The 14601-nt window shown below is 51.9% G+C and overlaps 1 protein-coding gene across 1 annotated transcript in view; it reads left to right on the top strand.

The window, feature by feature from the left end:
* Positions 1-14601, top strand: part of LOC115651398 — a 67394-nt gene that overhangs the window by 27343 nt on the left and 25450 nt on the right. Inside the window, exons 8-10 of the mRNA XM_030562348.1 lie at positions 7559-7795; positions 8696-8944; positions 12649-12816. Coding sequence (XP_030418208.1) covers positions 7559-7795; positions 8696-8944; positions 12649-12816 — 654 coding nt within the window. The remainder of the gene's footprint in view (positions 1-7558; positions 7796-8695; positions 8945-12648; positions 12817-14601) is intronic.

Here is a 14601-nt window from a genome sequence, read left to right as displayed (position 1 = left end):
TCTCTGCTCTAGGCTTTTACCCCACTTGCTGGGGCTGGACACTGTTTTTTAAGCAGCTGGGTGGTGCCAGAGCAGGAGCTGCAGCTTTAACTCTTCAATGACCAAACTAGTGACTCTGAAAATATCCTGAGACTTCATGAATTCCAGTGAGCCGTTCTCTGCTGCTATTGTATTAAGGGGAAGGTGTCTGGATGCTATGGCGATGGGGGGGCAGGATGAAACTGATGACAGCAGAGATCTGCAGAGCTGCCCTGTGTCAGGTTAAGTAGAAGGGGGTGGGGCAGAGAGAAAGCCGCTTCCCGACACCTGCGTGGGGTCCATAGGGGAAACAGCCACTCTGCTAAGCCCCTCGCTGTTGGCACAGCTGATGGCAAAGCAACAGGAGATCAGGTCCGAGCTCCACCCTCAGCTCTTCCTACTCTGGTTCTGACACCCTTGGGCCTGCTTCATCTGTGGACTGGGTCCCTGCAAAGATGGCACAGGGAGCAGTGGGCTAGAACGAAGGGATCTCAGGCATAGGCTTTGACTCGGTGGGTGCTCTGGGGCTGTTTGGCAGTGTAGCAAGCTCCAGTAGGGAGGGAGGAGGAGCAGGAACGTGGCACGCTCAGGAGAGGAGACAGAGAAGAAACAGAGCTGGGGTGGGGATTTGGGGAAGGAGTCGGAATATGGGTACGGATGTGGCGGAATTGGGGCAGGGACTTTGGGGAAGGGGTTGTAATGAGGGCGGGGCACGGATCAAGTTGGGGTTGGGCGGGGGGCAGACAGGGGTCAGGCACCCACCAGCACGAGCAGAAGACGGCCCTGTGATCTGAGGTTCAAATCCAGCTTGCAGGCTGTATGTTGGACACCACTGCTCTGTGCCCTTCTGATCCAGCGAGTGATGCGATCCAGAGTCCTGTTCTGATTCCCAACTGCCAAAACCTGCTGCCTTCATTTCTTGCTTTAAATTTGTGCAGTGATAGTAAATGTTTTTCATGCAGTAGCATTTCAGTGCAGAGCAGGTGATCTCATCTGTACAGCTTGGAAAGTGCTTGGGGATTGCTCTGGGTGAAAGGCACCAGAGGGATGTTTTGTTTTGAAGAACTAGATTGTGTCCCTGCTGGTTGTGTGTGTTTGAGGGGAGGGGGGAGATGGAGGGGGGGCCAGACACACATAGGAGTCTTGTCCCTTGTGTGCCGTGTCAAGGACTGGGGATGGGTACAGCCCCAGCACTCCAGGGAGCAGAGGGGCAGCTTTCGGTGTGACCCTGGGGGAAAATTCACCCTGTCAGGGTTTTTAAGGAGTGGGGAGGAGGTGGAGCCAGGACTTGCGTACCACCCACTGGCCTGTGGAGCACTAAAATCAGGAATTGCAATTTATTTTTACAAAGTCACTTTCCTCAGAGAAGAGATTTTCAAAATGTGGAGCAGCCCCCCACCCCACTCTCCTCAGCGGGCCACACAGTTGACTGGTGAATGTCAACATCCACCGCTACTGTTCCCATTTCTGCGCCTGGCAGCCTCTGCGCCCAGCGCTGGCCACTCTGAAAACCCAAGGGAGGAGGGGCCAAGGGACAGGTATTGTCCCGCACTAGCAGCTGCAACAGCCACCACCTCTATTGGGGAGGCCACCAGGGACTCTGCAAGTGGAAAGCTGTGCACAGGGCTAGTGACTGTCCTGCCACCAGATCCCTTTGCCGACCCCGGCCCTCCCACAGCTCCAGGGCACAGAGCCCAGTCCTCTGCTGGAAAGAGCCTGCACAGGACAAGCAAACAGGGCTTCATTTCAGGGCTGGGGTCAGCAGGGAACTGTTCAGCAGCTGTCTGCTCCCCTCCTGGCCCAGGCCTTTCAGCTCAACAGTTTGTATCCCATGTGCACAGGGGCAGGTGGGGGGACAGTCAGGGAGCTGAGTGTAGACAGCCGAGACGGCCCTACCACTGCAGGGTCCAGTTGCCTTCCTCTAGTGCAACATGGTAAGTACCTTCCCCCAGCAAGTATCATGTACCTCTTGTGGGTACAGAGCACCCCTCTCCCCTGCCACCTTACAAAAAGGTGGTGGTGGAGTGGGGGGTGGGGTGGAATTTGCAAGCAACATGAATCTCCAGAGGAGCTTAGGAAAAAAAAAAAAGTTTGGGAACCTCTGAGTTGGAGAGTTGCAGGCTAGTGTGCTGTAGATGTATACCCATTTGCCAGGCACCAACAGGCTATCTAGACAAGCCCTTTAACATGTTCATTGCCTCATGGTAGCCAAAGGTTCTTCTTCCCTCACCATACAAATGGGGCCAGTATATTTGCTCTTTATTCATGACAAGCCCAGTTTGATAGAAGTAATGAGGGTTGTGCTCAGCCTCAAAAACCGGTTGATTCACACTTGGCTTTCACTCCCTGACCTAATTTCCTTTTGTGCAGTGTCGCTGCATGGCTGTTAACCAGCTGCCACGTCCCATCCCAGACTTGGCTGCATTTCAGCACTGGATCAAAAGCAAGTGTGTGTGTGGCAGGGGTCGGGGGAATAGATACTGGGCTAGATGGGCCCATGAGTCTGATGTGGGGTGGCAGGCAGCAGGTGGGATCTCAGATTCGATGGGCCTATTGATCTGATCCAGTTCTCATCCTAGCTCCCCAGGGGGGTGTATCTATTAACTGTGTCCATAACAGAGGGGGCAGGATCCCTTTTCCCCACTGCCCCGTGCAGAGCTCAGTAGCTGTCACTCGCAATGGGCTATGAGGGGATCCAGCCCATGGGGGACTCTGGGGTGTGGGTGAATTGCTGTCTCTCATTTGCTCTCTGGGCTCAAGGAAGAACCACGGCCCCATGTCTCAGGCCTCCAAAGCTCACACTATGTGCCCAGGTGAGGGCAGCCAAGGCGCTGGGCAAGCTGCTGGGCTGGACACCACACCAGAGATTTCAATGCCCCATCCCCTGCTCTTTCCATCTCTGCATAGGTCCAACTTACTGGGGCCATGCAGGGGCAGCAGCATCGTTGCCCCCATGGCAGTGAGCTCCTGTGTCTTTAGCCAGGTCTTGAGGACTGGAGGGGACTTTGTCTGAGTTTAACCAATGGCTCTGATGAATTGCTGGGGAGAGCCAGCTGGGGGCGCTGGGATAGACTGTGGTTCCCTAAGGACAACCTCAGTCTTAGGGCATCTGGTTTCTCCAACTACGTCGGCTCTGGGGATCTCCATCTTGGACCCTGTTTTCCCCCTCCTGCCCTGGAAGTGGCTGGAGAGGGTGAGGCCCAGCTGGGCACCGCACTCCGGAGAGAGGAACAGATGCTCCATCTGCGTCTCCAGCCATTTCCCCCATCCCCAGGCCAGCTGTCCCCAGTGCCTGGAGGTCAGCAGACTCTGCCTGCTACAATTCAAACCCTGGATGTTCTTTCCTCTCCTCTGATTAGCTGTTTGCCTTTCCTTCTCAGCCAATCACCATCCACCCCACCTCCTGCTGCCAATCTTATTCTCCCTGCCAATTGGCTATTTGCCCCACCCCATCCCTTCATCACATTCTTGCCCCCACTGCTGAGTTCTCTCTCTCTTTGTGCCCCCCCCCATGCTCCTTTTCTTTCGCTGTTACATCCCTCCTCCTTTCCTCACATTTTCTCGCTCCCCTACTCTCATGGACCCATCCGTCCTGCCATACCCTCCTCATCAATCTCTGATAATTGTAGCTCCCAAGAGATATCCATCCACCACACGTTTTTCTCGGCTAACACTATGTCTACATGAACATAGGGTGACCAAATGTCCCGATTTTATAGGGACAGTTCCGATATTTGGAGGTTTGTCTTGTATAGGTGCCAATTACCTCCTCACCCCGGTCCCGATTTGTCACACTTGCTGTCTGGTCACCCTACATGAACACTTAGTTTGCAGCAAGCTGGGATGTAAATCTACCCTGCACTACCCTGCAGTGCACGATGTGTCCATGTGGACCCTGCTGCTGTGCACTAAAAGTCCCCTAGTGTTCAGTAACAGTATCCTCAATGACACTCAAGGTGGGGTAGATTTAAACCCTGGCTTGCTATGAACTAAATATTTGTGTAGGCAAGTCTCAAACTAGAACTTGGTTAGTGTTTTTCAGATTTCAAAATTTTAATTTCAAAATTTACTCCCAATTTTAATGAGAGAAATTGTGGGAAATGTTTTTTTTTTAAGTATGGACTAGCAAAAAAATCAAGAAAAAAACAAACCTCTTTTTAAAACTTTTTAATTTGTTTAACCAAGTTATTACTATTAGAATTGTGAAAGCACCTACAGGTGCCCAATTGGAGATTGGTCACTATAAAGCTGGTGGAAATATGTCAGATTCCAACAGTTTTGAATTTTATTCAGGAATCTGGAGGAAAATTGGACCATTTTTGCCATTTTATTCTCCTGTTTTTTGACTGGCTGAATTCAGTCTGGATGCTTCGTACTTAATGCCTTTGGAAAGATGTTGCTCGAAAGAGATACAGGAAGTGCTTCTAAATAATAGAAAAGCCTTCCACTAGGAGAACTTACCTGGCAAAATGGAAAAATTTCTCCATCTGGTTCCTGAAACAACAAGGTTGGCTATAAGTTCAATCAGGGTTCATCTAGCGGCTATCTTGGCTTTCCACCCTGCTGTGGGTAGAACACTCCTACTTTTCCCATCCCAACGTCTGTCAGGTTTTTAACAGATCTGGGCAGGTCATACCCACAGGTAAAGGACACAATTCTTCTGTGGGGCTTGAATGTATTACTAGAAATCTGATGGATCCTCCTTTGAGCCGCTGGTGTCCTGTTTGCTGCTAAACTTGTGTATGAAAGTGGCCTGTATGATAGTGATTATTTCAGCCAGGAGATTATGGGCTCTGATATCTGAACCTACCTACATGGTTTTCTATACAGACAAAGTTTACCTTCAGCCTCATCCAAAATTCCTTACTAAAGTAGTTTCCAATTTTCATATTAATCAAGCAGTTTACTTACCTGCTTTCTTTCTAAAGCCTCATAAACATAATGATGAGGAATATTTGGATTTTGGGAGAGCTTAGGGGTTTTACCTTGATCTAACTAAGACATTTTGATCGACCTTGCAACCGCTCATTGCGGTTGAAGGCACAATGAAGAGCAGTCCAATGTCTTCCTGTCATAACATTTTTTCCCAGATCTGGACCTTAGCGTCCAAAATATGGGTGTTAGCATGAAACCTCCAAACTTAATTACCAGCTTGGATCTGATAACGCTGCCACCAATCAGGAATTTGTAGGGTCCTGATACCCTCTGGTCCTCCCAAAACCTTCCTCCCCCTCCAGGTATTCCCTCCCTGGGCTCCTGGAGAATATACAGACTCGAGCTCCTTGAATCTAAACAAAGGGATTCCCCCCTCCCTGCTTCCAGTCCTGGAACCACAAGGTCTAATCTCTCCCCCCACTTCACCCAGAGGATATGCAAAGTCAGGCTAGTAAATCTAACACAAAGAGACTTTCCCCCCTGACTTCTTCCTCCCACCAATTCCCTGGTGAGCTGCAGACTTAATTCCCTGGAGTCCCCACTAAAGAAAAACTCCAACAGGTCTTAACAAGAAAGCTTTATATAAAAAGAAAGAAAAGGACATAAAAATGGTCTCTATATTAAGGTGACAAATACAGGGTCAATTGCTTAAAAGAAAAAAATGAATAAACAGCCTTATCCAAAAAGAATACAATTTAACATTCCAGCAACTACACACATGTAAATACAAAAAAACAATATAAACATATTGTCTTACTATCCTTGTACTTACAACTTGGAAACAGAAGATTAGAAAGCTTGGAGATAGAGAGAGATCACTCTCAGAGCTGAGAGTGTCACCGAACCAAGACAAAGAACAAAGAACTCACACCCAAAACTTCCCTCCACCCAGATTTGAAAAATCTTGTTTCCTGATTGGTCCTCTGGTCAGGTGTTTCAGATTATTGTTGTTACCCTTTTACAGGTAAAAGAACATTAACCCTTAGCTATCTGTTTATGACAGTTCCCAAGGAATCTGTTCTTTGATTTCAGCTAGCATTTTTTCATGCTACCACTTGGCTAATGTGACTCGCCTGAGTAGGGTGTTAGCTCAAGCAACCAGGTCTCATGCAGCTTCTGCAGCCTCTCACTCATGTGCCTATCTTGGACATCTGTAAGGTGGCAGCTTCGTCATAAGTCCGTATGTTCATTTCTCACTATGACATCTCTCAGCAATCCAGAGACAATGCCAAATTTGGTCGTGTGATTCTCCAATCCCTGTTCAAGTAGACTCCAAGCTCACATACAGTTTGAACTGCTTGTGAGTTACCTACAGCGGAATGAACATGTACTGTCACTCGAGGAAGAAGAAATGGTTACTAACCGACTTGTACCTGTTGATCTTTGAGATGTGTTGCCCATAGCCATTCCACAATCTGCCCTCCTTCCCCTCTCTACAGGAATCTATCCAGAAAAGAGTAACTGAGAGAGATTGGGGGCAACTCCACCATTTGTACCTGCACATAGTAGTGTGAGACTACGGAGGGTGCTCATGCTATCCTGATGGGTACCCCTGAGGGAAGAATTTCTGATAGATGTGTACCGGATGCACATAAACCTACAGTGGAAGACCTTGGGCAACATATGTCCAAGAATAACAGTTACAACAAGGTTAATAACCGTATCTTTCCTCTTTCTGCCTGTCTGCCTTCATTCCCCTTATTCTGTCTTTCCCTTTGCTGTGTTCTCTCCCTCCTTACCCATTTTTCTGTCCCTCTGAGATATTCACAGAACACAAGTCACCTAGTATCTCGGCCCAATTTCAGATTCTTCCTCTCCATCCCCAGTGATCACTGCCTCATTCCCAGCCCTTTGTTCCCATCCATCTCAAACTCTCTCTCTCTCTCTCTCTCTCTCTCTCCCCTAACCTAGGCCTCTCCCTCCTGTCTCCTCTGCCCCCTTTATCCACACCCATCCACCCTACCATATACCTACTCACCACTTCCTCGATCCCCCCACATTCCTTCTGCCCTTCCTCAATCAAATACCACACACACCTCACTCCCAGCATGTCTCTCTGTGCGCTGAGGAGCTGGGGAAGTGATGTTGACTCCTCAAGACACAATCCATCTTGAAGCTCCCCCCCGGGCCAAGACAGTTTTACCCGAAGCCCTGCTCAAGGCTGTGGCCAAACAGAACCAAAAACGACCAAAAAAGGGTGAGGGTGGGGAAGGACCAGGAACCAGAGGAGTCATATTTGGACTGAGAGATGATTTGAGGCACACAGAGCAACAAGTAACCATTGGAGACTTCCCTCATTCCTCAAAGTACCCTTAAATGTGTGCATGTCTGCATGATTTGGGTGGGTGGGCACTGGGTCTCCTTCCTGCTTTTGTGCCCACCCACCAGGAGGAGGCAGCGCTACAGTTCCTGGGCTGCCCCCTCCCCTGCAGGATCTGTGCTGCCTGCCGCATCCCAAGAGCCAGCACCAGCAGAGGAGACAGAGCTGTGGGGGTGGGGGGATAAGTGAGAGGGGGAACATGAGCACCCCACCCATTTCCCTGTGCCAAGTAACACATGATCCCTAAAAACATTAGTTCAGGATTTATTTTCAATGACATTTCAGAGCAACATTTTCTCAAACGGTTTCGAGAACCATCAAAGTCATCTACTGGCGGACTCCTCCAGAATTGGGCATACATACTGAACGATGAACAGTACCAGACAATCAGAGCTGAGAAAACCAGCCAGGAGAAGATGCGGAAGCTGTATGAGCTGGTGCCAAGGTGGAACGAATGGCAGAAGGACTGGCTCTACCACGCACTGCAGAGAACAAACAGAGACCTGGTTGAAGAGCTGGAGGGTAAATAAATGACATCAGGGAAACCCGCTTCCTATGCTCGCCATTATGAACCCTGATCTCATCCCAAGGGGGACACTAGATCACCTCTCTGGCTATTTATCCCTCGTCCAGCACTGCAGCATCAGAGTAGGGCACAGATTATTACGTCACCCTCACGACAATATAATGTGCAGTGAGTCTGTGGGAGCGTTTGCCCCCATGTCTGATATTAGTTGGTGCTGCCAGCTCCATTCCAGACAGAGCCGGCTCTTGTTGCACAGCGCAGAGCTGGGCTGCACATTGCCTATTGGCTGGGTCTCAGTTCCGCTCCCCTTCCCATCCATAGGAGCTACACACCCACTCCTGATTGGGGGATTGGTTCCCTCGGGGTTGCTTTGGTTTGTTATGTAGGTTGGGGTATTTGTAACCTGCCATCAGATTCTAACCCCCCCAGAATATGGGAGGGGGTGAAGTTTGGCCCAGGCCAAAACTCCAGATCCAATCTTTAACCAAAGAGGACAGGGGTGTGAATTAAATCAGGCAGTGAGGGGTGGAACTGGAGTAAATGGTGGGGTTGTATTTACCTTCCCCCTCCTCTCTACTTGGGACCACTTACCTTCTTTGTTGGATAAGTGACATTTGCCCCCATCTCTGCTCATGCCTCTTTCAGGGTCTGGATTCCTTGTGGTGACGAAGCAGGTGAGGGGAGAGAAGGAACTCTTGGTCCCAGAGAGGGGCAGGGCACATCCAAGGGTGGGGAATCACAGAATCGCTTTCCGTGTGACCTGGGGGACAATTCTCCCTGGGAGAGGTTTTCAGGGACAGAAGGAGTTGTAGCCATGGCCCTGCATTCCCCCCACTACCCTGTGGAGCACTAAAATCAGCAATTGCCATTTATTTTAATGAAATGTCTCTCTCCAGAGGAACACTTTGTTGACCGGCACCGAGAGAAGCTGATCCAGCGAGTCTCAGAAGTGGACAGAGTCCTGAAGCTACTTCAGTGGCACACGCTAACCCCTGAGCAATACCAGAGCATCAGCACCGGGAGATCCAATGTGGAGAAAATGCAGAAGCTGTACGAGCTGGTGCCAAGCTGGCGGAGGAAGCAAAAGGACCGGCTCCACCGGGTACTGTGGATAACAAACAGCGCCCTTGTTCATGAGTGTGCAGGTAGATAATTATAATCTCTTTCCTCAAGGCAGAGTTTTCAAACTGTAGGGCACATTTCCTGCCTTCCCTCGCCTTGGGAGGGTGTGAAGGAACATTTGGGGCATGAGTGGCAACACCACGTGGCTAATGCCAGCCCCACACTGACTCACCTCAGTGGGGACACCCAACCTGTGAGTTAGTGTCAAAATCCACCATGACTGCACCGATTTCTGCCCCCCCGGCAGCTTCCCCGTCCAGCGCTGGCCACCCTGAGAACCCAACATGGGAGGAGCAGGCATTGACCCTGCCATAGCAGCTGCAGTTACCCATCTCTACTGGAGAGGCCACCAGGGGCTCTGCAAGTGGAAAGTGGCACCACAGGTCTAGTTACTGTCTCATAGACTCTAGGACTGGAAGGGACCTGGAGAGGTCATCAAGTCCAGTCCCCTGCCCTCATGGCAGGACCAAATACTGTCTAGACCATCCCTAATAGACATTTATCTAACCTACTCTTAAATATCTCCAGAGATGGAGATTCCACAACTTCCCTAGGCAATCTATTCCAGTGTCCTGTCCTGCCACCAGAGCCCATTGCCCACCCTGGCCTGTCACCACAGATCCAGGGCACAGAGCCCTGTCCTCTGCTGGAAAGAGCTTGTGCAGGGCAAGCAGATGGGGCTGCGCTCAAGAGCTGGGGACAGCAGCAAACTCTGTTCCACAGTGCACCAGTGCTCAGTGGGTGCAGCTGTCTGCTCCCCTCCTGACCCTGGCCTTTCAACTCAGCCCTGTTTGTTTCCCATCAACACAGTTGTGGGTGGGGGACAGGCAGGGATCTGGGTCCAGGCACCCAAGACCACCCTAACCACTGCAGGGAGCAGAAGGCTTCCTCAACTGTCACATGGTGAGTACCCGCCCCTGGCAGGTACCAGACACCCCTTGTGGGTACAGGGCACCCCTGTCCCCTTAGAAAAAGGGGGGTATGCATGTGACTTGACTCTCCAGAAGGGGTTCATCATAAAAAAGTTTGGGAACCTCAGCGTTAGAGAGTTGCAGGCTAGTGTGCTGTAGGTTTACACCGGTTTGCCGCACACTAACTGGCCATATGGACAAGCCTGTTAACATGTGTATTGGCCCATAGCAGCCAAAGGTCCTTCTTCCCTCACCGTACAAATGGGCCACTGTATTTGCTCTATATTTCCAACTACAGTTCCACGGCAGTCGATTCATGATTCACTTTCACTTCCTGGCCTGGTTTGGTTTTTGTGCAGTGTCGCTTTGTGGCTGTTTGTCAGCTGTCACGTCCCATCCCAGAAGTGGCTGCATTTCAGCACTAGGTTAAAAGCAATTCTGTGGCTGGGTGGGTGGCAGGGGACGACAGATACTGGGCTAGATGGACCCATGAATGTGATCTGGGGTGGCAGGGAGCAGGTGGGGTCCCAGCCTATATGGGCCCATTGATCTGATCCAGTTCTCATCCTAGCTCTCCAGGGCTTTATATCTATTAACTGTGTCCATGGGTGAATCCATGACAACGGGGGCAGGATGCATTCCCACCTCCCCATGCAGACCTCAGCAGCTGTCACTCTCACTAGGCTATGAGGAGATCCAGACTATGTGAGGGGGGGTCTGGGCTGTAGGTGATTTGCCTCTCTCACTTGTACTCTCTGGGCTCAATGAAGAACCAGGGCCCTGTGTATCGTGCCTCCAAGGCTCACACTATGCTCCCGAGTGAGAGTAGCCAAAGCACCAGGCAACTGGTGGGCTGGACAACACCCCAAAGATTGCAATGCCCCATCCCCTCCTCTCTCCATCTCTGCATAGGCTCAACTTACTGGGGCCATGCAGGAGCAGCAGCATCGTTGCCCCCATGGCAGTGAGCTCCTGTGTCTTTAGCCAGGTCTTGAGGACTGGAAGGGACTTTGTCTGAGCTTAACCAATGGCTCTGATGAATTGCTGAGGAGAGCCTGTGAGGGGCACTAGGACAGATCATGCTCCCCCAAGGAGAGCCTCAGTCCCAGGGCAGCCAGTCCCCCCTCAGGCTCTGGGCATCCCCATCTTAGGTGCGAATTCCCCCACCCACCGAGGAAGTGGCTGGAGGGGCCCCCACTCTGTAGACAGGAATGTCCGACCCCCACGCGTCCCCAGCAATTTCCCCCATCCCTAGGCCAGCTCTTCCCAGTGCCCGGATGCCAGCAGAATCTGCCTTCCAGATGTCAAACCCTGGATGGTTTTTCCTCTCCTGCGATTGGCTGCTTGCCTCTCCCCCACCTGCCAGTTACAATCCTCTGTGCAATCCCTGCTGACCTTATTCTCTCGGATTGGCTGTTTGCTCCACCCCATCCCTCCATCACAGCCATGTCCCCACTGCTGAGTTCACTCTCTTTGCCCCCGCCCCCCGGCTCCTTTTCCTTTGCTGTTACATCCCTCCTCCCTTCCTCACCTTTTCTCACTCCCTCGCTCCAGTGGACCCATTCGTTCCTGCCATCGCCCCACATCCATGCCCCTGCTTTGCCTTTTCCTACCACTGCTCCACCTCTTCCCCCGAGCCCTGATCCCGCTTGCTCCTGTCTGCCTGCTTCCTCCCCTCCCCTCTTGCTCATACCTAAGGCAGGAAAAAACTGAGGTGTTGTGTGTGTGTGTGTGTGTGTGTGTGTGTGTGTGTGTGTGTGTGTGTGTGTGTGTGTGTGTGTTGTGCAGGGGAGTATAGTGTAGGAAGGGATGGATAGGGGGTGAGTGCTAGACAGCCACCTAGCCTGATTCTAGCCCCTTCAGAATTTGGGAGGCAGGATGGAGTTTGACCCAGGCCAAAACCTCAGGTCAAATCTTTTTTACCAAAGAGGGCAGGGGTGTGAATTAAATCAGGCAGTGATAGGTGGTGTCTAGAGTGCGTAGTGGGGTTGCATGTACCTGCCCCCTGCTCTCCACCCTTGAGCTCCTACCATCTTCGCTGGGTGAGCAGCATTTCTCCCCTTCCCTGCTCATTTCTCTAACAAGGTCTGCATTCCTCCTGCTGAAGAAGCAGGTAAGAGGAGAGAAGGGACTCTGGATCCCAGAGAGTGGAGCAAGGCCTGCCCAGCAGTGGGGAATCGCAGAAGTGTAGGACTGAAAGGGAGCTCATCATCATCCATCATCTAGTGCAGTTCCCTGTACTCAAGGCAGGACTAAGTCATAACTGGACCATCCCTGGCAGGTGTTCGTCTAACCAAAATATGGGAGCTGGATTGAGGGGCTCCCATGGGCTGGGAGAGGAGGCCAGCAAGATCCCAGGGTGTGGGGTGGCCCCTGACAGGAGGAAGATCATCCCCCCAATTTGGCCCCTTGGTACTAAGATCTCTTCTGTTCCAGTGAGTCAGCCCTTGCGTGCTCTCTCTCCCACTTGCTCTCTCTTGCAGGTGCCAGTACCCCAGCACAGGAGCTGTCCTCCAGCACCAGCCCTGGAGCTACACATGAGTTATAAATCAGCCAGCGGGATTAACCCTTAGTGAATCACACTGGGGCTGTGCAGGGGAGAAGGCTGCACCATGCACATGGGCATTGGGTCAGCACATCCCACTGCTTATCAGGAAGGGAGGGTGAGTCGAGGCACAGTTTGTCCAGGAGCTCCCCCTAGGCAGGGCAGCTTTTCCCCACCCCAGCTCAGGGCTCTGGCTAAACAACCCTAGGTAGAAGCTGAAGGAGCCTTGCAACCAAACCCAGTGTTTAAGTGGGTGCTTTTATGTCCCTAGCCTCAGGGGAACATTTTGTGGAGCGGCATCAGGAGCAGCTGATTCAACGCGTCTCTTCAGTTGACGCAACCCTGGATGTGCTGAAGCAGGGCCATGACCCGTGGTTTGAGGAGCAGCCATACTCAGCGGTGCACTCACCATATGAAATCCCCACTGAAGAGCTAGAAGGTAAAATCAAATAGGGGAAAATAACTTCCCACTGCACTCCAAGAGGCTACACCTCAAATCCCTCCCACAAGGGTCCCTAGCTAGGGGTTGCCAACTCCCCCGGATCAGACACCATTTTATGGCAATGGTGTCCCCATTTTCAGCAATGGCGTCCGGTCCAGGAGCGTTGGCAACCCGATCAATATCTCTGCTCTAGGCTTTTACCCCACTTGCTGGGGCGGGACATTGTTTTTTAAGCAACTGGGTGGGGCCAGGGCAGGAGTTGCAGGTGGGGTATAAATGGCCCAGCAGCTTTAACTCTTTAATGACCAAACCAGTGACTCTGAAAAGATCCTGAGACTCCATGAATTCCAGTGAGCCCTTCTCTGCTGCTATTGTATTAGGTGGAAGGTGTCCAGATGCAATGAGGGGCAGGATGAAACTGATGACAGCATAGATCTGCAGAGCTGCCCTGTGGTTAAGTAGAAGGGGGTGGGGCAGAGAGAAAACCGCTTCCCAGACCTGGCGGGGGTGGGGTGGTCCATAGGGGAAACAGCCACTCTGCTGAGACCCTGGCTGTTGGCACAGCTGATGGCAAAGCAACAGGAGATCAGGTCCGAGCTCCACCCTCAGCTCTTCCTACTCTGGTTCTGACACCCTTGGGCCTGCTTCATCTGTGGACTGGGTCCCTGCAAAGATGGCACAGGGAGCAGTGGGGTAGAAGGAAGGGATCTCGGGCATAGGCTCTGACTCGGTGGGTGCTCTGGGGCTGTTTGGCAGTGTAGCAAGCTCCAGGAGGGAGGAAGGAGGAGCGGGAATGTGGCACGCTCAGGAGAGGAGACAGAGAAGAAACAGAGCTGGGGCGGGGATTTGGGGAAGGAGTCGGAATATGGGCACGGAGGTGGCAGAGTTGGAGCAGGGACTTTGGGGAAGGAGTTGTAATGAGGGCGGAGCACGGGTCAAGTTGGAGTGGGGCTGCGGGCAGACGGGGGTCAGGCACTGAGCAGCACGAGCAGAAGACGGCGCCTGTGATCTGGGGTTCAAATCCAGCTTGCAGGCTGTATGTTGGACACCACTGCTCTGTGCCCTTCTGATCCAGCGAGTGATGCAATCCTAATTCCCAACTGCCAAAACCTGCTGCCTTCATTTCTTGCTTTAAATGTGTGCAGTGATAAATGTTTTTCATGCTCCACCCCAGAGGCAGCAGCATTTCAGTGCAGAGCAGGTGATCTCATCTGTACAGCTTGGAATGTGCTTGGGGATTGCCCTGGGTGAAAGGCACCAGAGGGATGTTTTGTTATGAGGAACTAGATTGTGTCCCTGCTGGTTGTGTGTGTTTGGGGGGAGGGGGGAAATGGAGCGGGGGGGCGGACACACATAGGAGTCTTGTCCCTTGAGTGCCATGTGCAACGACTGGGGTTGGGTACAGCCCCAGCACTCCAGGGGGCAGATGGGCAGCTCTCTGTGTGACCTTGGGGGACAATTCACCCTGTCAGGATTTTTAAGGGGTGGGGAGGAGGTGGAGCCAGGACCTGCACACCACCCACTGGCCTGTGGAGCACTAAAATCAGGAATTGCAATTTAATTTTACAATGTCACTTTCCTCAGAGCAGAGATTTTCAAAATGTGGAGCAGCCTCCTCCTCCCACCCTCACTTCAGCGGGCCACACAGTTGGCTGGTCAATGTCAACATCCACCGCGACTGTTCCCATTTCTGTGCCCAGCACTGGCCACTCTGAAAACCCGAGGGAGGAGGGGCCAAGGGACAGGTATTGTCCCACACTAGCAGCTGCAACAGCCACCACC

This window comes from Gopherus evgoodei, chromosome 4 (assembly GCF_007399415.2).
Source record: "Gopherus evgoodei ecotype Sinaloan lineage chromosome 4, rGopEvg1_v1.p, whole genome shotgun sequence".
NCBI lineage: Eukaryota > Metazoa > Chordata > Testudines > Testudinidae > Gopherus > Gopherus evgoodei.
Note: the sequence above shows the minus strand (reverse complement) of the source record. Positions and strands in the feature narration are given on the sequence as shown.